The sequence below is a fragment of the Doryrhamphus excisus genome, linkage group LG17 (assembly GCF_037039965.1).
Source record: "Doryrhamphus excisus strain RoL-2023G ecotype Guam linkage group LG17, RoL_Dexc_Guam_v1.1, whole genome shotgun sequence".
Classification (NCBI taxonomy): Eukaryota; Metazoa; Chordata; class Actinopteri; order Syngnathiformes; family Syngnathidae; genus Doryrhamphus; species Doryrhamphus excisus.
Window position 1 is genome coordinate 2,289,172 of NC_136373.1, and position 22,476 is coordinate 2,311,647.

General features: G+C 42.2%; 3 protein-coding genes across 3 annotated transcripts; 1 reads left to right on the plus strand and 2 right to left on the minus strand.

The window, feature by feature from the left end:
• Nucleotides 1-560: 560 nt before the first annotated feature.
• slc26a6l2 (solute carrier family 26 member 6, like 2) lies at nucleotides 561-7,037 on the minus strand. Its single transcript, XM_078797994.1, has 11 exons — nucleotides 6,841-7,037; nucleotides 6,291-6,438; nucleotides 3,269-3,382; nucleotides 3,106-3,183; nucleotides 2,871-2,966; nucleotides 1,538-1,644; nucleotides 1,397-1,466; nucleotides 1,240-1,332; nucleotides 1,036-1,131; nucleotides 686-961; nucleotides 561-626 (listed from the first exon to the last, which is right to left on the minus strand). Exons 3-11 carry the CDS (start codon nucleotides 3,311-3,313, stop codon nucleotides 561-563), a joined length of 927 nt encoding a protein of 308 aa, XP_078654120.1. The 5' UTR covers nucleotides 3,314-3,382; nucleotides 6,291-6,438; nucleotides 6,841-7,037.
• On the plus strand, nucleotides 3,817-22,269 carry LOC131136568 (NUAK family SNF1-like kinase 1). Its single transcript, XM_058083584.2, has 8 exons — nucleotides 3,817-3,928; nucleotides 15,236-15,491; nucleotides 17,248-17,368; nucleotides 18,254-18,405; nucleotides 19,106-19,171; nucleotides 19,652-19,771; nucleotides 19,920-20,052; nucleotides 20,598-22,269. The coding sequence occupies exons 1-8, from the start codon at nucleotides 3,843-3,845 to the stop codon at nucleotides 21,578-21,580; spliced, it is 1,917 nt and encodes a 638-aa protein (XP_057939567.2). The 5' UTR covers nucleotides 3,817-3,842; the 3' UTR covers nucleotides 21,581-22,269.
• Nucleotides 6,196-11,609, minus strand: LOC144901919 (solute carrier family 26 member 6-like). The gene is made up of 9 exons (XM_078797597.1): nucleotides 11,335-11,609; nucleotides 10,007-10,146; nucleotides 8,801-8,911; nucleotides 8,524-8,696; nucleotides 8,278-8,442; nucleotides 7,299-7,451; nucleotides 6,841-6,923; nucleotides 6,291-6,438; nucleotides 6,196-6,216 (listed from the first exon to the last, which is right to left on the minus strand). Exons 1-9 carry the CDS (start codon nucleotides 11,472-11,474, stop codon nucleotides 6,196-6,198), a joined length of 1,134 nt encoding a protein of 377 aa, XP_078653723.1. The 5' UTR covers nucleotides 11,475-11,609.
• Nucleotides 22,270-22,476: the final 207 nt, after the last annotated feature.

Consider the following 22,476-nt stretch of genomic DNA (forward strand, 5'->3'; position numbering starts at 1 on the left):
GCTCTCCAGCCTAGGATACCAGACCATTAGTTATGTCATACATTCTTCTCAAACCCCCATCGCTCAGAGCCATGGAGTGAGAGAGATCCACTGATGTATAGCTGGCTATCATTAGTCCACGTAACAAAGCCTGTTGTCACAGCAACGGCTCCCTGTATTTCCATGGTAACCTAGCCACTATGCGGTGGACCAATAGTGAGCAATGGAACTGTCATCAGATGGAGGAACTAAGATGCAAGATGAAGTTGGGAAATGCTCCCCTCTGCTGGTCACATCTGAGTGTTGCAGAAAACATCCTATAAAAATGAAGACAGCTGAGCCAAAGTTTTAAGATGTGAGATGTAAATTGAGTATGAACTCACAAAGAGGGTGTCGGTCTGTCCCAGTTCCTTGAGAACGTGCAGAACTGCATCATGAATGGTGACAAACAGCCTGCTCTTTTGGATGGACTCTGAGAAGAAACCTGCCTTTTCAAGCTGCTCCACCACACAGACTAACATTTGAGCGGAAAGACACAAATGACAATGTAGAAGAGCAATCACTCTGAATGGTAGCGTCCTTTACAACTGACCTTGGCAGCCAGCTAGATAGACTTCCACATCAATTTCTTTTAAGTCTCTGAATATCTGAAACAACATTGAGAAGATAAAAAAAACCAATCATAGTAATTGTGGCATTGACGTACATTTTTCAAGGTCTTCACAGCAACTGTGTCCACAAAGCTGGTTGTCGAGATGTCCAAAATGATACTGTGGGTCCCGCATCCGTAGGCTTGTCTTCTCTCCTCTTTGCTATCTTTTGAAGCCTCCGTGATGTCATCACAATGGAATACACTGTAATCTGAGTTTGATGTCATGTCAGGTTGGAAAGCCCAGTTTACTTGGCCGTTACAAATCCCATTCACCGCAGCTTCGTGTTCCCCTTGTTTCTCTTTCAAAGAGAACGAGTCACCCTCCATCTGCTGAAACATAACAGAATTTTATGAAAGAAAAATGTATTTACAGTATGAAGATGTAAAATGCCAAATAACCATACATCATTTGTCTCAGTTGTAGCTTTCTTTTTCTCCTGCTGTTTCAGTGTTTCATGCTTTTTCTTTGCTGCCAACAGCTTCCCAATTTGAATCCCACTCTGTATAGAAAGCATTGAAAATAGAGACAAAACAGCTAGATTAGTGATGCAATGACAGGAAGTAGTGATGTAGAGAGCCTACAAACAAGCAAGCAAGGAAGGACACACCTTCTCCTGTAAGGCCTCTAAGTACATCTCTGCATTAGTGTAGTAGATGGTTGCAGAAGAACGGAAGATTTTAATACCCGGAATCTCTTTAGCCTGTTGGCACACATGAAGAAAATATATTTCTAAGCTTTGCTGTGATGACATGTAATATCCATACCTCTTTGTATGTGTCTATGTCCAGATATAAGTCAGTGGCTGGCACATGACCCAGGATGGAATAGCGTGGCCTGAGAGACAACATCTAAAACATTAAACCATCTGCATAATGAAACGCATAATAGTGACATGGCTTGCTTACAACTGTGTTCTGAAGATGACGGTTAGTATGGAAAAGCCAATGGAGACGGCCAAACCAAGGTCCAAGTTGAGTAGAATGGTGCTTATGAAAGTTACCAGCCATACAAGCTGGAGGGCAGGAGATTACAATCAAGTGCTGAAAGGCTCAAGACTTTATGAACTTGGACTAGGGGTTTTCGAAGTGTGTTGCAATGAGTCCCCTTAAGATTAGAACACAGCTGGTGCCTGAAAAACACATTTTCTGTAGTACAGGGTAGTACACTTTTACTGTCATCATATGAAGTCAACATCAAATTGTTTTGTGTTTAACTAGGGCTGTCAATCGATTAAAATATTTACGATTAATCACACTTTGCCACAACTTTGCGAATGAGACCTCTCACACTGACACAAATATGTTTTTTGGATTATAGTGTCAGCTCAAAATAAGATTTGCTTATTTATGATACTGGTTTTGTGGAAAAAAAAGCCTCAATGCATTTTTCCTTCATGAAATGTATAAATGAAAATGCCAAAAACACAGGGCAATCGTCATAAAACATTTTATAAAAATTATCACTGTAAAAAAAAAACTAAAAATTTTATAAAAACTCAATGTAATTTCATTTCTCTTTTAAAACACATAAAAATACATAGAAATCAATTATTATATACAGTAAATATTATTTTATTACAATACTGGAACTATTGATTAGAAATGCAACAGTTTTTGAATGGTAATGCGAGCTGCGATTTGTCCTACTTTTTTGACGGCCGTTGAACGCAGCATCTACGTTCTCCGATGCAAAGAGGGCTGCATGGATGTGTTTGGATGTATTTCCCCCCTTTTTCCTTCACCCCATATTCGCTCCCAAATGCTGATACTATGTGAGAATGCACAAAGGTAAGATTTGCTGACTTTGCGTGCTAATGTGCATCATTGTGGTAGTTCAATGCTAGTTCAATGCTAATGCTAGCAAAACACTGGACTTCATTCACTGGACTTCTCGCTACAAGAGCCATATGCCAGGGCTTTTAAGCTAAGTTTACCAATCTAAATATTTTTTTCTTTCTCCATTTACCATCAATATTTGTTCCAGCTTGTGGCTATAGAGTTACCGTACTTTATTCAAACTACGGCGTAGGCCGAGGATCAAAAAGGAGTGCACGTTTATCGCCTGTTCAAAAAAAAAAATAGCACTGTTAAAGGAAACACGTTAACTTTGACAGCCCTAATTTAAACATAACTTGAGTTAGCATTGAAGGTTTTATTTCTCTCAAGCTGCTGTGGCTCCTTGGGGGAGGTCTGCTTCACACTTTGAAAACTGCTGTTTTAAATAAGTGTTTAGTCATACCAAATCGACCCTGTTGGTTCTCCACAGCATGGGCACGTCCATAAACTGCTTGAACATTCCTTTTAAGTTCACAAACACTATTGTGGATAAGACAGCCTGCAGAACACACACAGTCTAATGACGTGACAGTTGACTTTTTGACCTTTCAAAGCGAGAAGAGCAAAGGTGGTGGCACAAGTCTTTTTTTTCCTGCTTTGAAACATAAAATGTGTACAGAGAAACAACGTAGCAATACCTTGGGTAGATCTTCAAAAAGAGATCCTATTTTTAAAACCGTTACGAGGACGATAACGGAAGAAATCAATCCTGCAACCTGTCAAAACAAAGCACATCATCGCTTGTGTTAAGCTGAAATAAAAATAGGATGGTTTTGTATCTAATGATGTATGTCGGTTTACTTGAGTCTTTCCCCCGGTACTCTCCTGGACAAGACTTCGTGACATGGAAGAAGTCACGGAATAACACTGAAAACAGCCACCAACAGTGTTGCTGAGCCCGAGAGCAACCAACTCCTAGAAGAGCAAAACAAAAACAATAGTCAACATTAAATGTCATTGACTTAATTGCATTTATGTCCAGAGTCGACCCTCTGGTTCATTACGCTCATTTTTCAGCCCTTTGTATTGAGTTGTGGACTCCTATAGAGCAGCTACACACAATAACCTGTCACCAGGGGTGCGTATATGTTCGGGTTTGGATCCCCGGATGCAGAGGCAAGGAAACTCCAGGTAAGAAATGTTTAATGGAATAGAATGTACAGCAGGAAACATATATAGACATAACCAGCACAGAAAGCGTTCTAGTTCTTCCAGAATCTGCACCTATTCAGCTGTATTTCTTTGGATTTCATGGTTCTGTTGTAAGGTATTGCAACCATGGAATGGTTGTGGTTGAATTATTTTGCCCACTGCTGACTTCCAGTTTGTGCTCCCATCTTTATAGGATGTGATAATCGGCGATTTACATAAAGCCATGGATCCCGGATCTGATCCGGAAGTGGAGACCGTACAGTCCGATGTTTCTAAAGAAAAGAGGTTACTTCAAGACGTTTCTCAACGGTAAGTGGATTTAGCATTTCTACAGCATCTGTAACGTCTAATGTGTTTAGCGGGACTACCCGTGTGTAAAAAAACTCGGGTAGAGCTATTAGCGACCCCACTTCCTGTATGCTATAATGCTACACAGACTTACTGCTTGCCCTTCTGACTCTTCCACACCACCAAGTAACGTTGGAAAGACGTCAGGCTTCAGCAAGTTAGTACTGGCTAGTCCAGCTGCATAGTGACCCATGTTCACATAACAGTCCAGTGTCAAATGGCGTTGACAGATAAAAAATGCATTTCTTTTGCTGGTAGGGAATCAGGAACTCCAACTCCTTGTACCTGAAGGTGGCGTCTTTAGGAATTGTAAACAAAAGCGGCTTTCCCGAAGAGGCATTGCTAGCAAGTAAACAGCAAAGCATCGCTTGGGGGAAGGCAGAGAGTTTCTATATAAGGAAGTCCACCCCTCTGTGATGTCACAAAGGAACAGTTTTACCACGCCTTTTGAAAACAGAGCGTTTTGAGCCATCTCAAACTTCTTTCAGGGCTCACTTCCAAATGCGCAAACCTCATAATCGGAAAATCTGGCATGGTTTAACACCAGATTACAACATTCTAACTACATTTATAGGTGTAAAAGTGGAAAAAGCATAATAGGTCCTCTTTAACTTTCAACAACATATAACATGCCATTTTGTATGCCACAAGTGTTTTTTCAAAAAGCATATAGCAGGCAAATAACAATTATCAGTGTGTGAAAATGTGAATCTTTGTTCAAGAAAAACATTTTATATGAAACAGAAATTTGGTTCTCACTTTATTCCCAAATAAGGGAACTCTATCTTTGTTTATAAACCGGTTCAGTTTGAAATTAACTTGTTACTTCAAGGGGTTTATATGTGTTTGCTGAAGGATCTTGTAAAATGTTCATTTTACTATACCCGAGGGGGATTTACATTCCAGTTGCACTTTATTCCCAGCACGGAATTTTTTTCTGTTCTGTTTTCTAATTTAAACCAATTTGAAATAATTTATTCTGTTGTCTTTTGTAGTCAAATCTAAACCATTTTTTGTCCTGGAATAGTATAATTGGTATAAATGGCCTTACATGATAAACAGATTAGCTCTCCCAGGGAAAAGTGTAATCCAACCCAGTTCTCCTCTGGCATTCCGGACTCCAGGATGTTACCCGGAATGAATTGTGGCCAATTTGGTCACAATTGTGTACAAATTCAGTACATTTCGCTGTAGGCGCAATGGTAGTAATAGTCCAAGCTAGTATGTGTCAATGTTCAGTGCCTGTTGCTTGTAGCTGTTCACGCTAATATGTGTTCATATTCATTGAATGTAACTTTATCTAATAGCAGATAAACAGAGATACGTTTGCCGGGACTCGCAAAAGAAACAAGTAACTCGCTCTACAGTACAGTAGTAGTAATTTAATCACCGGAAAAAGAGACCGAAAATGACCCCGTTTAAATGTTGACAATAACTGACTCCTGATTGGATAACATAATATTCAGCATTTGAATAGAAAAAACAACATTTTTCTTACTCGTCAGTTTTCTCCCCAAGCGTGGTGACGAACGAGGTTTCTGTGCATGTCTGCCGCGCCGCTTGTGTGTCGCATTTGTGTCGCCACTCCTTACATCTCGCAAAGTCCCATCCACACTATAAAACCAAAGAGAGCCCACACTTTTGACTTCAACTACGCTTGCATATCGTTCAGTTTAACTTCACCGCCCAAGTCTACCATGACACAGCGTTTTTTGTTCTTCTTCTAAAGACGCGGGCCAAGGTTTCCAACTAAGAGGGTTATGGTCCAGAGGAAAGGTCTTTGGTCTCTCTGGCTCTTATTTTAGATCTGCCTCCCGGCTCGTGATAGGGGTACTGTCATGCCCTATCTTGGAATCTTTTATTTTGATGTGTTCCCGCTACTTCCGGGAACAGACTTCCGGTAGTTTTGCGCTCGGCTAAGCCATGAACAACAGGTAAGGCCAATTTGTAATCAGTCTCTCACTATTTTGTCTCGAGTATCCTCATTCCTACCAGTCGTTCACCTCCTGATCTGCTATGTTTATCTACCTTCCGGCTTCTGCTTCCGGTTTTCACATTTTTACACCAATCTGAATCGGAACAGCAACAGGTCAATCGGAAAAGCCAAACTTTTACCCGGACTGAAAGGAGTATAACCGCTTGTGGAGGCGCACCCCACATGAAATGTCGCTCATATTCTTCATAACACGTGTAACACTTAAGTAAATTAATGTGGTTTTGTTATTGAATTAACAAATCCTCGCCAGAGTCTCAAACAGAGACAGGAAAGTACATAGAACTCCGAGTGACATAATGTTTATATACTGTACATTGTGCACCTTACCTGGTTGCTATCCACTTTGTAGCCATATTTGAGAGCAAATGTTTTTCCGAGAGAAATACTGATGGCGTAGCCCACAATGGCCACAGCAAAAGCGTCGCCTACGACCTCAGAGAAGAGTGTCACGTCTGGAGCACGAGGGGCCTGAAGCCTGGAGTCAAATAAAGAAAGTGATACGTGAGGTTTTTTTTTAAAGGTTCTTTAACTTTTTCTCTAACTTTTTTTATCCCAAGCTTTTAGGCTATTGATTCTTTTTGACCTAAGCATGTGTGACTGCGGCCTAAGTAAATACTGTATTTATCTCACATTCTGCACCTGTCCTTTAATAATCCAATCAGTATCTCCAATTGTTCGTTATCTACAGTTTGAAACCAAAACATTCCGTTTCTCCCTGCACCCTCGTCTAAGACAAGGCATGCATAGTGTGACCCTGGATTCCTGGGCCCACATATCAGTCAACCAGAAACTATTCTGTTTCTGTTTGTGTTGTTTTATCTTGCATTGACAACTTTCTGACACAAAAATGCATCTTAATTCACAAAGATTAACTCACCCACTCGGAATCTCGCCAACAACATCGATGTTGTATTTGGCAGAAAGGCCACAAAAGTGAGTGATGATTGTTGCTATTATGATCTAGAAAGAGAAGGTGTGCAAGTAGGATTTGTTGAGTTAGAACAGTACTTGAGAGTAATACAGTGACAATATCTCTGTGTGGGGCTTGCTGCGGGTTTTTACAGCATAATCCCAAAACATTCATGTTAGGTTAACTAGAGACTCTAAATCAGGGTTCTTTGATTAAAATTGAATATCGGTTTATATTGTTCTGTCCATTCACTTTAAAATTAAAATTTTCTTACTTTTGAGCAAGCCATGGTTCTCATTTGTTCAGCAAGTAAACAAACTATTTCACATAACCTTAATAAATGAAGAAATTCCGCCCACAAACTGTGCTGTGATTGGTCCGTGAGCATTATTACCAAAGGAAATAACAACAGGAGGAGGACTCACCACGATGAGTTCTATGGGGATAGGCAGGAGCAGTTTCTGCCTGTAGCAGTCATTGATCTCTTTGACCACAATGAGAATAGTGAGCGAAACCAGACTGACCACAAGCTCTGGGACAACCGTCTGAGGTAGCAAACTGCATATTTCCACCACAGTCTGAGTGTGATGAACAAAAAAAGAGAAAGGTTGGATAAGTTAAAAATGATCTAAAGGAAAAGTCTGCATGAGAGTTAGGGTTCTAATTTCGTAGAACAGGCGCAGGCACAGCGCACCTGCGCTGCCACATCAACGCAGTGTGTGGGCAGCGCATTTTACAAGCAGAAGCAGAACCCCAGAGATGAGTGATGAGTGGAGCTGTGCTCTTGTGCTTTTTTTCTGACGGAGTTTTCACTTCTAAAATATTAATTTGGGGGCAATTTGATTTGACAAGCCATTTATTTTGGGCGTCACCCTGAAAATTCTGCCTGTCGGTCAATTTACCACTGCGCAGACTACACCAGGTCCGTGCTGGCGAGCTTTCAGCGCACCTTTGGTGTACTGTTTTCTCAGGAAATTGTCACTGCGCCAAGCTGGAAATATGGACACCCCTGGTGCGCCACTATGTCTATCTCGGCGAAGTCCAGTCTACCTAATTACCAAATTGGCTGCTCACATTGGTGCGCTGGATGAAAATTGTCTCTCCGCCAAGCTGGAAATATGGACACCTCCCCTGGTGCGCCACTATGTCCATCTCGGCGAAGTCCAGTCTACCTAATTACCAAATTGGCTGCTCACATTGGTGCGCTGGATGAAAATTGTCACTGCGCCAAACTGGAAATATGGACACCTCCCCTGGTGCGCCACTATGTCCATCTCGCCGCAGTCCAGTCCACCTAATTACCGAATTGGCTGCTCACTTTGGTGCGCTGGATGAAAATTACTAGTGCGCGGGGTGCGCCATGACCCACGAAATTAGAGCCCTTAAAGTATGTACCATACTCACATAAATAAGAGAAAGGGGGCCGGAGAAGCGAGATGGTTTAACTCCAAACAAATATTTCAGCTGAGAGTTCAACACATGGCACGCTGATGCTGTGGTGTAGCCTCGGACCAGTGGCTCAGACAAGTAGGTGACCACAAAACCAAATTTCACCACACCCAACAGGATCTTTGGGCGACAACCACAGCTCGTCACAAAAGCAACAACATCTCAACATTGAAGAAGATTTTGAGAAACGTGTACACAAACCTGAAAAAGCCCCGCCAGAACCGTAAGAGCACAGGCTATTTCTACTCTGTAAGCATCTCGTTCATCAATATTCACGTGTGCAGAGCCATTGGTAGCGTTAACGATAAAGTTACTGTCTGGTGCCAGCCGCTCTGTCACACTCCCGATCATGATGCTGACTACTGCAAACGTACCTGGACACATGAAGACATTTATTACACATACGATATAAACAGGAGGTGCATGTGTCATGTAAGGATGTCTCCATCCATGGTGACGCCATCTGCTTTCTTCTCACCGATGGAGATATGTTTGGAAGTGCCGAAGATGAAGTACACAAGCACCGGGTAGAGGGAGGTATACAGGCCAAACACTGGCCGCAAAGAAGCCAGAAGAGCATATGCCATTCCTGTTTAAAAATATATATTATTGGTTATCCGATGTCTGCAGTGCAGTCAAACACAATCCTATCCAAGACACTGATTGCTTTGATTCCAATAGGAAGGTTCTACCATAGAAGCGAGAGCCCCTCCCGGACGACTCATTTCAGACGCTTGTATGCGTCATCTTGTTCTTTCGGTCACGACCCAAAGTTCATGACCATAGGTGATGGTTGGAACATAGATCGACCGGTAAATTGAGGGCTTTGCCTTCCGGTTCAGCTCTCTTTTCACCACAACGGTCCGGTACCGATCCGCCTGTCGACCTCAAGCTCCTAACTTCCCTCACTCATGAACAAGATACTTGAACTCTTCCACTCAGGGCAGGACCTCATTCCCAGGGAGGGAGCACTCCATGCTTTTCCGACTGAGAACCATGGCCTCTGATTTGGAGGTGCTGAGTCTCATCACAGAAGCTTCGCACTCCGTCCGAGTAATGGTGGAGGTCACCGCCCGAAGAGGTCTTCAGGACCACATCATCCGAAAATAGCAGAGATACGATCCTAAGACCCCCGAACCGGAGTCCCTCAAAGCCTTTTTCTGTCCATGTCCATGCCAACGCTTACGGAAACAGGAACCAAGCTCCTGCTCCATTTGTTCAAGGACCGAATGGCACATAGTAGCGCTCCACCAATCCCATACTCCTGGAGCACCCCCCACAAGGTGCCACGAGGGACACGGTCGAATGCCTTTTCCAAGTCCACAAAACACATGTAGACCAGTTGGACAAGCTACCATGCAACCTCCAGCACCCTCACGAAGGGGGTAGGGCTGGTCCAGTGTTCAGGGACCGGGACGAAAACCGCCTTGAACCTCTTGTAGCAGAGCTTCAACCCTTCTCTCCGGCACCATGGACTAGACAGGCTCTTTCCTCACCAGAGAAGTGACATTCAATGTCCCAAGAACCAGATTTGGTTCTCAAAACACCATGCACCGGACTCTTACGCTTGCCTCCGCAGGTGGTGGGTCTACAAGGGGGGGACTGTAGGTGCATTACTTAGATATTCTACAATAAACCAAATGCTAGCGCCCCACTATTGTACAACTCTACTACACATACAAACCCTGCGGTAGATGCATGATGCCCACACTGCAGCCAGAGATCAGGTCGCCAACTGCATTTTCTCTGATGGAGTATTTAGGAAGCCAGCCAAGAACAGGCACCCAGCTCAACAGGACTTCCTTAGCCCGGGGCACCGAGCACCTAGCAAAGTCAGTCCACAAATGACCCAATCAATGTACATTAAAATCATGACATAAAAGTCAATTACAAAATCACGGTGCATGTTATTAAGCAGATCTGAATTAGTAGCAATGGTTTTCTAATAATAGGTACGGGTACTGTTATACCCTGAGTCATGGTCCACCAAAATGTACCTAAGATTTGAGTTGTGAGAGTTGCAACACATGCTGCAGTGTTTCCTAAGTGGCCTTGAAAAAGGGCCACATCGGATAACATGTCTGTACTCAAATGTAAAAAAAAAAGATGTTTTGGAAGTGAATAATAATGTTTATAAAGGTAAAAAGCCACTTACTCTACTACTTCTCTACTTCTGTACAAGAGAGGAGAAATATGATCTCAGGGAAGAACTAAATTTGAAACACTTCTATGCTTGGACTACGTTAAAAAGCCATAGCATTTCAGTATGTGGAATCAAACTATGGAATGGATTGAGTAAGGAAATCAAACAATGCACAACGATGAGCCAATTCAAGAAACAATACAAGCAGTTGATGTTTGCCAAACACAAGGATGAAGAGTCTTGAACCAGTCATGATGTGCTATATATATCACTATATTGACACTTACTATGGTACCCATTATGGCATTGGATGCTCATATCACCTTGTACTTTGGTACAAGGTACATTATTTAAAAAAATAATAAAATAAAAAAAACTAACAAACAAAAAAACTGTATTATGGAAAGCAGGAAGTGAACAAATGTAACAGTTACTGATTGTAAAAGTACCAAAAGTACTCCTTTTGGACATGTGGAACTGTGAACTGATTATGTGATGCACTCAATTGTAATCTGATGCATGTTCAAATGAAGTAAAACCATTACCATTACCATTACTTAATGCATCAGACACATTGACCTTAAAAGTGGGACAATGTCATTATACTAACTTGCCGCAGAGCGTGACAACATCCAACACAGCTCAGAATAATAATAATGTTGACAATGTCTAAAATATTATTGTTGTTTGCAGGAGTGTAATTGTTTTTCAGAAACTGCACTCATAAAAAAAACAGTAATGGACTTAATGGACTTCATTATTAATCATAACAAGTATGCTTGGACTGGAGACATAATGGAACCATAACAAAATCAACCCACATTTACATTCTCTTGCCTGTTTTGGGTTTTTGTTTTTTTTGTTTTTACCTCAGGGAGTCTTTCACGCATTCACCGAAGGATGGCTTGGTGGACCATGTTCCTTTTTGTGCCAGTTCATCCAAACATAATTCATCCAGAACCGGCCGATGTACAAAATACTGACCAAGGGGCTGTTCCCCATCCTCCATGTCAGCGTATATTTGCCTCAGTGGGTGTCCTGGTTGGAAAACTGGTTCCGTGCCCTGTGCCTCAGGATCCTCTTCACTGTAAAGATGACATAGAGTCGCAATGTCGCTGACTGAGAAGTGAGTCAACACCTCTCTCCGTGCTGTTGAACACTGCCTCTTTTCTGCAGCTCCTTTTGTACGGTGGGAGTGACTGCTCCTTCCCAGCTCCTCCATAAGCATGGAGGAGGCACGCCTGAGGCAGTGTGGTATTTTCATGACTGTTCCCAATAGTTGTAATGCTTTTTAAAAAATATGACATTAATTCAGAAGTATTGCCTGTTTTGTTTTCATTTGAATAAATTGGATGTGAGCAAGGTACCCAGCTACTACTTACTTTGGAAAAGCACTTTGATGGAGCTCTTGAGCAGGTTAATGTTTACATGGGCAATTGTTAAAATGACAAATGACATTATTGATTGGGGTTTATCTTGTTGCACAGAACGAGAGGTGAGGCGGTTGGTAAATGTTTTAAGGCAAGATTAAAGTGGCGAAGAGTCTTAAAGAAAGGGATCAGTGTGGATTCTGGAGGCGTAGGTTAATTTAGAGCCATTCAAATTATTACTAGAAGTAATAATTTAACAGCTGAATTAACTTTATTACTTTATCCCCTCTAATTGGAGGTCTGATGTGTGGTATCGCAACCTACTGTTGATGCCTACATTTATGACTTGGATCAATTTTTTTTTTCTTAGGTCATAGCGTGCCGAATATTGACATTGTGACCTTGGAAAAGAACCTCTTCTTGTTCTGTTTGGGTTTTGTGAGGAAAGAATACAATTAACGGTGCTGTGCAGTTAATGTAAAAAAAACCAACTGACTCTAAAATGACTAACAATGTGAAAAGCAACAGGAAGCATTCCTGCACATATTAACCCTGGCCGCTGTCACACACATGTAAACGTTTGCAGTTAAGACTGTAGGAACATGTTTGATGATCAAGCAGACTTCGAGAAGAGAACACAAACATCGTTTCGTTGAATGAATTAATGGAGCATGTTAATGTTTAAACAAAAAACAAGCTCAGTTTAAATTGAAATAAAGCAAATAAATAGAAACACATTTATTGATTGATTTTCATGATGTGGCGCAAATTGTATAGTGACTTTTATGTCTCAGTGTTGCACGTTTACTCTGTGCGTTTCAGCTTATCGGTAGGTAAATATGGAGATGAATGATTGAGCTGCAAGGATGAAGAGTTGAGGTGTTCGATAATCTGTTTGCCGTCATGGAGCTCTTTATGGACAGAAAGGCAAAGTTGGGAAGTTTTCCTGACCTAGATTCTCCACGAGCAAGAAGATAGAGAAGGGACTGATACATTTTGCACTGTTGGATCTTCAGTAGGTTCTTTTAAAAGAGCTTCAAAATTGAAAAAGAAGAAACGGGAGTGCGACCGATTGTCTGTCAGCCATCCTCGGCATTAATGAAGGTTGTTTCTGATGCAGAGTGCAGTCTAGTAACAATCAGATGGCATTTACAAAAGGGTTTATAATAATATGATCCCAGTACCCAAAAAGTCAACCATAACTAGCCTCAATGACGACGTCCCTGATTGGTTCTCACATCAACACATCAACAACTGTCTCCCTTCCACACTCGACCACCACTTTGACGCAAGACTTGTACACAAACAGAGCTGTTTAAATGTCTATTCTCTGAGCGACAGGAAGTCATATTTCCTGGTTCTAGTCAGGACTCTTCTAGCAAAAGTACACTAAAATATCCACAAAATACCAATACGCCTGTCACTGTGCAACAAAGGTTATGGTGTCAATCCGGTATTATGACATATCAGAATGACTAACTTTTTCCACGCATTCAGTTGAGCATGCGGTGTTATGCAACTTCATAAGCAAAACAAGGCACATTAGTTGAATCAGTGACAGCTGGTCAGGCATTGTGTGCGTCTCTGTGCACCATGCTCCCATCCCCTGGACCACAGAAGGAGACACGATTAGGTACGCTGAAAGAAAATAAAAAATCAATAAGAATACTGGGTCTATATGAAAATGTAATGAAGTAGTGTAAAATGTAAAACACTTTGTTGCACTTTTGCCATCACATTCAAAGATACAAATACCATGTAGAAATAGTACAACATGATGCTGATTTGTAAGTGTTTCTACAGGACGAGCATAAGGAAGCCATCTCTGACAAAGCACAATGGTAAATTATCTCCAGCCAGGCAACGGTTCAGCAACTTTCGCAACAAATAATCCCTCCTCCATGGTTTGTATTCAGGTGTGTACACCCACACAGTACATTATATAGCACTGGTAATCAGAAAAGTGTAGAAAAGGTGCTATATTATAATATATTTCTTGTTTACAGCCTTGTTAATGTATTGTGAATGATTGTAAACTTGTGTGTGTGTGTGTGTGTTAATCAAAACACACTACTTGTAGAGCATTGAATACATCTCAGACAGCTAAAGAAGATGAGATTCTGCTGGAAGCTCACTTAGTTGCTGCTGTGATTTCTTTTTCTTGCCACAAGATGGTGCTGTCGGCATTCAGACATTATTTCCAGGTCAGGTCACACACTAGCATGCACAGACTTGTTTTGTTACATTAAGGCTGCAGCTATAGAATATTTTAATAATTTTTGTACTCTAGTGACATTTTTGTGCACTAATCGAGTAATATGAAAAAATAATAATAAATTTACCAGGCTGCACAGCTAGGAGACCCGAGTTTGATTCCACCCTCGGCCATCTCTGTGTGGAGTTTGCATGAATGTGAGTGTGAATGGTTGTTTGTCTATATGTGCCCTGTGATTGGCTGGTGACCGGTCCAGAGTGTACCCCGCCTCTTGCCTGAAGACAGCTGGGATAGGCTCCAGCACCCCCGCGACCCTCGTGAGGAATCAGAATAGAATAGCAGAGCTGCTGACGAAGTGAAAGAGAGTTTGCTCCCGGCCGATGTCTGCGTCGTCTTAGATGATCCAAGATGTCTCCTGTCATGATGACAGTTGTGTGGCGACATCCACAGGTGATATCTTGCTGATGAGATGTTTGTTTATATGCACGTAGCATATCTCGTCCCAAGGCCTGACCTTGCACGTGTCCCTATGTGGTTGGCGGCGTCTGCTTGTTTTTGCTGAAATGAGCTTACTGTACTATTGCATGACCTTTGACCCACTTGAACATTTGTTCCTTTTTATTATATTTCTGGTTAATACTGCATTATTTATTACGGGCTACTTCTAATTACTCACTTTATAGATGACTTGAGCTATGACGACACTTTGAGGCAACAGAGAACGCGTCGCCTTAATTATAACTCACAACAAAGGTTAATATAATGTCTATGTAATCCATCTATCCATTTTCTATGCCGCTTATCCTCACTATTTATATTTATTTATTCATTTATCTGTACAGACTTACAATATATATTCACGGTAACACAATAGCAACTCTCCAGTCCAATTTGAATATTGGAACTAAAGAAAACGGCGCCATCTGCTGGATCATGTATGGTACTGCACCCTGGCCAAGAGTGCTGTCATGACAGCCGGCGTTGGAATGACGAGGCTCCGCCCACCGGGACCCCTTAACTCTCCCCTTGTTGCTCTGTTTTTTGGGCGTATCTTAATACTGCAACTGAGTTGTTTTCAGTAATCTTTGTATTCACTACTTTTTCTCCGAAGCTTGTACAAAGAGTATAGTACACGGGTATAGTACACGGGTATAGTACAGATGTATGTCGCCTTGCTCCTGACAGGTGCGTACACAAGATGGGTAGACGCGAGGGGGACCGCTCCGAGCTCGGCTGTCTGCGGGACTCTCCGAGGCTTGGCGGACGCCGTCCGGGCAGGTTGGAGGTAGCGGACACGGATGAAGCCAGCCGCCCGAGCGTGGAGATGAAGAAGCACCAGCACAAACACAACCTGAAACACCGCTACGAGCTGATGGAGACGCTGGGGAAGGGGGCCTACGGAAAGGTGAAGAAGGCGTTGGAGAGAGTCAGTCTGAAGACGGTGAGTGAAAGTCTGTATTGTTTTGTAACAAAAGTACAGGATATCACATTACTTTTACTGGAATTTAGAAATATATTGCATCCTTTAAGATACACAACAGATACTCTGGTGTCCAAAAATGGTTCCCATGTACTCCAAGTGTATTCTGACTTCTTTGTGTTTGTGTGAGTGAGCTCATGGTTAGGATGCTGCCCCTGCTGAGATGCCTTTAGACTGACTCACCCAACACTTGAACAAGGGGATGAAGTTTCCCACAATAGGTCTCCCTCACACAATTATCTCATTATTATTGCCCACTCAGATTCTCTAACGTTGTGTCTATATGAGTAATTGGTTTTGGTAACGGAAGGGTACGTAAACGCTGAATTCCCTGCACCGGCAGTGGGCACATACCAAGGATTGTTTGCAACAAAACTGACATTATTTTTGGAAAGAAGACAGAGAGCGCTGTTGTGTGGTAGTGACCATGGAGGAGAGAAAGTTCCTGCTGCTGTGTGCGCAACACTTGGTCATCTGATTCAAGGGTGTTCCTACAGAATGACTGAAGAACATCATGCAGATCCCCTCTAGATAATATGCATTTATATTGTATTATACATATATATATACATAAGTATTTTAAACGCAGGTAATCCCATATAAAACGTGCGATGACCACATTTCCACTAGCGATGTTGTGTCTCTCCTTGAGTTCATGAGTAGCTTTCCAAGGGTTTATTAATTTTACAAAAGTATTACAAGTTGACTGTCCAGTTTCCAACACTTACAGCTGTATTTAAAAACAAAAAAAAAACATAAATTGTAATTTATTATGAAGTCCTATACCGACAAAATTACAAAGTGGTGTTCGGCAGCTGTCCGGAAGTCTTTGGGAGCCCCTGGGAGTTTGACCAATCACAGCAGGTGAAATAAAGTGACCGTTTGGCGGGAAGCAGGAAATCCAAGGAAAGACACCTGGAATAGGTGCAGATTCTGGAAGATCTAGAAAGCTTTCCGCGCTGGTTATTGCGTGTCGCTGCTCTATAGGAGTCCACAATTCAATACTAAGGGCGGGAAAATGAGCATAATAGGTTCCCCTTTAAAACCAAACACACAGTCCACAGACCTGTACTGCAAGCTTCCTGTTCGTCTTATATTGACTTCCTCTCATAGCCTCTGCACCCAGCAGTATTTGGGTCACACATGAGGATGCCCCCCTTTACTCCGTCTCTTCTGACTTTTAATCTTTGACACGTCAATCAAACGAATCCCTTCATTTAATAACATTGCAACATGTCAGGAGGTTCTAAATTAAGACAAAAACTATCAAATCCGTTTTGGGAAGGTCGCATCGGTCTCAGGAGTGTTTGCATGGTTGCGTAACATCCAGCGGGGTGACGGAGCGTGTGAATTGGGCCTCAGAACGTCTCATAAATGTTTCAATGAATGCAGTCGGTTTTATTTAGTTCAAGGTACTCCGTCCAAAGAGGTTTAGGGCCTCATGCTGGGGGTTGCGTGTGTTCTCCGGTCGGGGGTTCAGTTGGGGTGCAGAGCGTGTGAGCCACGCAGCTGTCAACCTTCTGTGCCTGAGCGTGTTCGTATTCACCATGTAACCTTTTTTAAACATCCATAATCACCTCTAATACCCAGAGATTGTTTTTATGTATGTGTCTTTCCATTAGATTAGGAAGTGAAACAGGAAGTGGGTTTCTTCAAAGGCTGTCGTTGATGCGTACTTCAAAGTAGATGACATGAAATGTTTTTTTTTTTTTTTCAGGTGGCCGTCAAGTCGATCCGTAAGGAGCACATCACAGACGACCAGGACAGAATTCACATCCAGAGGGAGATTGAGATGACGTCTTTTCTCAGGCATCCCAACATCATACGCTTCCACGAGGGTAAGGGCCATGCACTCAAGCTGCTAATCAATGTATTATTGATACGGTCATTGATACGTGTCATTGTGTGTTGAGTGTTGGTGATGTACAATGTTATTTTCAATGAATATTGAAGTAATATGCCAATATTTCCTATATTGTCAAACATGAACATTAATACCAAACTGTAAATACATTATGGTAATGGTTTTATTTCATTTCAACATCAGATTACAATTGAGTGCATCCCATAACTACGAACTACGACTTCCAGGACCCTGATTTATTCATAAATTATTTGGTTTGATGTTCAATACTTCAAGATTTAAAGCTTACAGTGGTATGAAAAAGTATCTGAACCTTTTGGAATCTCTCACATTTCTGCATAAAATCACCATCAAATGTTCCTCCCACTAGTTCCTCATTAAAATATGAAACCCTATAAATGTTTGGGCGGTTTTAGTTAAAGCAGACACTGTTTTTTCATCTGTGTGATTTTGACAAAGATTTTATGCAGAAATGTGAGAAATTCCAAATGGTAATGGTTTTATTTCATTTGAACATGCATCAGATTACAATTGAATGCATCACATAATCAGTTCACAGTTCCACATGTCCAAAAGGAGTAGGAAGAAGCAAAGCTTATTAAATCCTACCCCTCCATCTGGTACTTTTAAAATCAGTAACTGTTACATTTGTTCACTTCCTGCTTTCCATAATACAGTTTAAGGTTTTTTTGTTTTTTTTTTTTAAATAATGTACCTCGTACCGAAGTACGAGTTGATATGACCATACAATGACATAATGTGTACCATAGTAACTGTCAATATAGTATATAGATAATTATATCAGACAAAACAGTATAATTTCCATTTGCCACTAAATGCATCCGCCGTGTCAATGCAGTGTTCGAGAGCCGGGATAAAATTGTGATCGTGATGGAGTACGCCAGCAAAGGAGAGCTATACGATTACATCCTGGAGAAGAGGAAACTCTCCGAAACAGAGGCCAGAAGCATCTTCAGGCAAATCACATCAGCTGTGCACTACTGTCACAAGGTTCGATAATCACACGCACAATGAATCACGGCATTAAATATGTCTGGCACGCACCTCAAGTGTTCCAGCGTGCAAGCGAATACGGTACCGCTAAATCTGCTAAATCCTAATCCTGCAGAAAATATTGACTTTGGATCTTTTTTGGGTTAAGAGCGCATTAGGCTGGGATTTTATGCGTACAGTCACACGCTGACGCATTTAACTAGCATGTTTGTATAATGAGCGTTATTTCTACTTCCACTTTGCGTATTATTATTATTATGATGTCAGCGCCAGTGCCAGAAAAGAGGTCAGAACGGAAACTGATACATCCTACTCACAGACAAGTGTATTGTTGAAAAAAAGGGGTCATTTTAACAGCTCTAGTTCTTATGTAGTAGTAGAATGTAGTATTCTGGTGTTAAAGCATGCCAAAGTTTCACATAATGAGGTTTTCGCATTTTTGAAGTGAACCCTGATAGAAGTTTGGGATGGATCAAAACGCTGGGTTTCAGAGGGCGTTGCTAAAGTGTTCCTTTGTGATGTCACAGAGGGGCGAGCTTCCTTGTGTAGTATTATAGAGTGTGCATACGGGGGGGTGCTGTTTACTTTTCCTTTTCTAGTTAGTGTTAGCGGCTTTGGCAAACATTCGAGGGTTTTGTTTCCATTTTGAAAGAAAGCTGGTAGGTTCGTTGTCTCAATTATTTGTGGTCTCTTGCAGAATGGTGTTGTCCATCGAGACCTCAAGCTGGAGAACGTTCTTCTGGATGCAGATCTCACCGTAAAGGTGTGTAAATAGAAGCTATAGGAGAACTAGGAGCACATAGATGATGAGGGTGGAAGGCATTAGAGTTTATTGAGAATGGGTCGTATTTATTATTACCTTGTATTATAGTCTATTCATGGTTGTTATTATTCCATGAAGTGTCATCCTCCAACCTGCCTGCCAACTCTGCTGCTGTTTTGAGTATTTTTTTTTTTTACCACTGATAGTGTGAGAGTGTGTGCATGTTAATTATATCTGAAGCTCTGGAGGCTCTGGAGCCTGCAGTGAGTGATTGTTCCATGACGTGGCTGTGAGCGGTCAGACATTTTTGGCTCACATAAAACCAGCTCGCCTGCTTTTATGTTGTGTGTGCATCTAAAATGAAATATAACAGTGATAGTACTTTACTCGGAACCTTCTCCTATAAAGAGACATTAGTCACACAGTACAGCAAGATTCTACCAAATGTCCAACATGTTTAGTTCATTCATTTTTTTTCAGCTTGCTGACTTTGGCCTCTCCAATCAGTACCAGAGAGGTTCTCTGCTGCAGACCTACTGTGGAAGTCCGCTGTATGCCTCCCCAGAGATAGTGACTGGGCGGCCCTACCAGGGACCAGAGGTGGGTCGGAAAGCACGGAGCATCAACTCACGTTTGACTTGAACAGACTTACGTGATTCTAGCAGTTTTGCAGAAGCCCCGTCTTAAGAGTTGTACCTTTTGTATGTGTGTGTGTGTGTGTGTGTGTGTGTGTTTGTGTGTGTGCTAGGTGGACTGCTGGGCGCTTGGGGTGCTGCTGTATGCGCTGGTGTACAGCAGTATGCCATTTGATGGAATCACTCACTCCGCTCTCACAAAGCAGATATGCCAAGGTCATTACCGAAGACCCGACCCCCCGTCAGGTACACATTACACTATATGGCTCATGTGTCAATTTAATTCGACTTTGTGGCATTTTTGTTTACACATTTTGCCTCTCCGGTGGCAGCTAGCTAGCTCGTTTTTGTCCCACAGGCGAGCTACAAGTAGCTATTATGTTTTTTAAAGAGATAGTTTTTGTGGCGTAAAGGCATGTAGTATCACTATCAGCAGTGTAGTACATCAACTGTGATTTACTTGGTCCCAGTCGGATGGTTAGATAAGAAATGTAGTTCCGGTCAAGAACTAGGGTTTCCGCTGGGATTTTCTGAAGTTGTGGTTTTGAACTGCATGGGACTGTTGCCACTTTTTTTTTATTATGGTATCATTTTTTACAACATTACAAAGCATGAAAAGCACAATAGGTCCCCTTTAAAGAATACTTCACCCGCAAGACATGCTGCAGGACCCAGCATTATTATTGAGACCTTGCTAGTGCTGTTGTATCTCTGTATGTGTGGGGGTATTCGTTTAATGACGTGATTATTGAGGTGTTTTGACTGGCGTGCTGTTGACTTGCTTCCACCAGACGCCTGTGCTCTCATCGACTGGCTGTTGACCGTGCGCGTGGACGAGAGGGCCACCATCGAGGATGTAGCCAACCACTGGTGGGTGAACTGGGGTTATGAGGAAAGTGTGTGTGACTGCACTTTGCCCGCACACCCAGACTGCCCTTCCCCCTTGCTGGCTCGCTACATTGACTGGCAAAGCCGGGTTGTCAACAGTATGACTGCTGAGTCAGGGGGCCTCTCTTCGGACTTCAGCCGCTGTCACCCCCATGCTCATTACTTCAGTTTGCCTCTCAGGACTGAGCGAGGAAGAGGAGCAAGACCGAGCGGAGGAACGGTCAGTGTCAGAAAATCTCGCAAGGAGAACGCTATTCCCCAGGCCGCACAAGGAGCATGTGGTAGTGCTGGAGCTTCTTGCTCCACCTCCACCGTGGAAAGAAAGAAACCCAAAAGTATTCTCAAACCTCACCCACATGCCGATGTTCTGTCCACCAGTCCGTTCAGCCAGCCCTCTAAAATGACTAAGAAGGGTATACTTAAGAATCTGTATGAAGGGACATCAGCTTATGACTCCCCCAGAGCAGGAGTCAAAGAGAGCGATGTGGGGGACTCCGACAAACAGCCCACTTGCATCCAGGCAGCAGATGACAGTCCAAGCCTGCGCCCAGAAGCAGTGAAAAGACGAAAAGGAATTCTCAAACGTAACGGCAAGTTCTCACAAAGCCTGGACCTCCCGGACTCACAACTCTCATCGCCGTCTTCTCACCAAGCAACATTCCCAGAAGCTCTGCAGCAGTTCCTCCAGGACAAAGCGGGTGCCGAGGATCACCTAAGCCGCCCTTCAAGCGTGGTGAGCGAGGATAGTCTTTTCTCCTGCGACTCCTTTGACCTGCTGGATCTCAGCACACAATCACGTCGTAGGGTGTTTCCGCAGGGATTGCATCATAGCACATGGAAGTCAGAGGAGGACCTGAGAGCTGGGGCGGGTGCTTCCAAATGGTGATGCCCAACATCAGCGCGTTCTTCCATCTTTTAGATTACAGACTTGCTGAACTGCATTGTGGGTGTACACACTGATTACTGTACTGTTGATGTAAAGCACTCCAATCACTGGCAATTTCACTGAGTTCTGTAAATTTTTTGAGTGCATGCTGACATAATATAATTTCTCACACAAACAATATGATATTTTTGTGTTTTTTCTATTTGTTTGTCATTAGACATTAGACACTGACACATTGTTGAACCATGCATCATACTGGTCGTAGCTCTTTTGCACCACTTAGCGTACAGAAGAGGAATTGCATGCGGCTCCATCATCACAACGTTCAGCACATCCGGTTTTGTTTTCTTGCGAAACAAGGAGCAGGTGACATTATCGTTGTTCTTTAACATGCAAGAAATCATTGTTTTTTGTATAGTTTATTTGTCTCATTGTTAAATGTTCATGCCAGCAAGTTTGTTATTGTTATTGTTTTCATTGTAGCATCAGTGGCAAGGCTGTTTGTGATTATTTAAAGCTGCAATGCTAATTAGAAATTAGTGATTGGTAATTCCTAAAATATTTTTTCCCAAGTCAAATATATTTATTGAGATAATTCTCTATTTGTGACCACATGTGGGCAAAAGGTGTGAGTCTTTAGAACATTTTTTTGTTTTGAAGTGCTCTAATAAAGAGAGTGTTCACTGGACTGAGGCAATTCTCCCAATTTTAATAATTAAAATGTTTGATATTGTCAAAAAAACGTGTGTCTTCCCTTCATAACACCTCATATTAAACCAGGGGGCGCTGGTTGTAGCATGTTTAATCATCCGGTAATGTGTAGGACCAATATCCGTTTCGTTGACTTTGCTCCAATACTGTGTGGGCTAGTTTATTTATTATTAATGTCACTGTTT

Coding starts and splice junctions, on each gene's coding strand:
- LOC144901919 (XM_078797597.1), bottom strand. CDS start 11,474: ATGGAGGATGGGGAACAGCCCCTTGGTCAGTATTTTGTACATCGGCCG. Junction 8,443..8,523: donor TTCTGGCGGGGCTTTTTCAG/GTTTGTGTACAC, acceptor TGTCGCCCAAAG/ATCCTGTTGGGTGTGGTGAA. Junction 6,439..6,840: donor GTTGGCGAGATTCCGAGTGG/GTGAGTTAATCT, acceptor ATTTGACTCCAG/GCTTCAGGCCCCTCGTGCTC.
- slc26a6l2 (XM_078797994.1), bottom strand. CDS start 3,313: ATGTCACGAAGTCTTGTCCAGGAGAGTACCGGGGGAAAGACTCAA. Junction 1,132..1,239: donor TAGAGGCCTTACAGGAGAAG/GTGTGTCCTTCC, acceptor CTTTCTATACAG/AGTGGGATTCAAATTGGGAA. Junction 962..1,035: donor CTACAACTGAGACAAATGAT/GTATGGTTATTT, acceptor GTTATGTTTCAG/CAGATGGAGGGTGACTCGTT.
- LOC131136568 (XM_058083584.2), top strand. CDS start 3,843: ATGGATCCCGGATCTGATCCGGAAGTGGAGACCGTACAGTCCGATGTT. Junction 19,172..19,651: donor ATGCAGATCTCACCGTAAAG/GTGTGTAAATAG, acceptor ATTTTTTTTCAG/CTTGCTGACTTTGGCCTCTC. Junction 19,772..19,919: donor GGCCCTACCAGGGACCAGAG/GTGGGTCGGAAA, acceptor TGTGTGTGCTAG/GTGGACTGCTGGGCGCTTGG.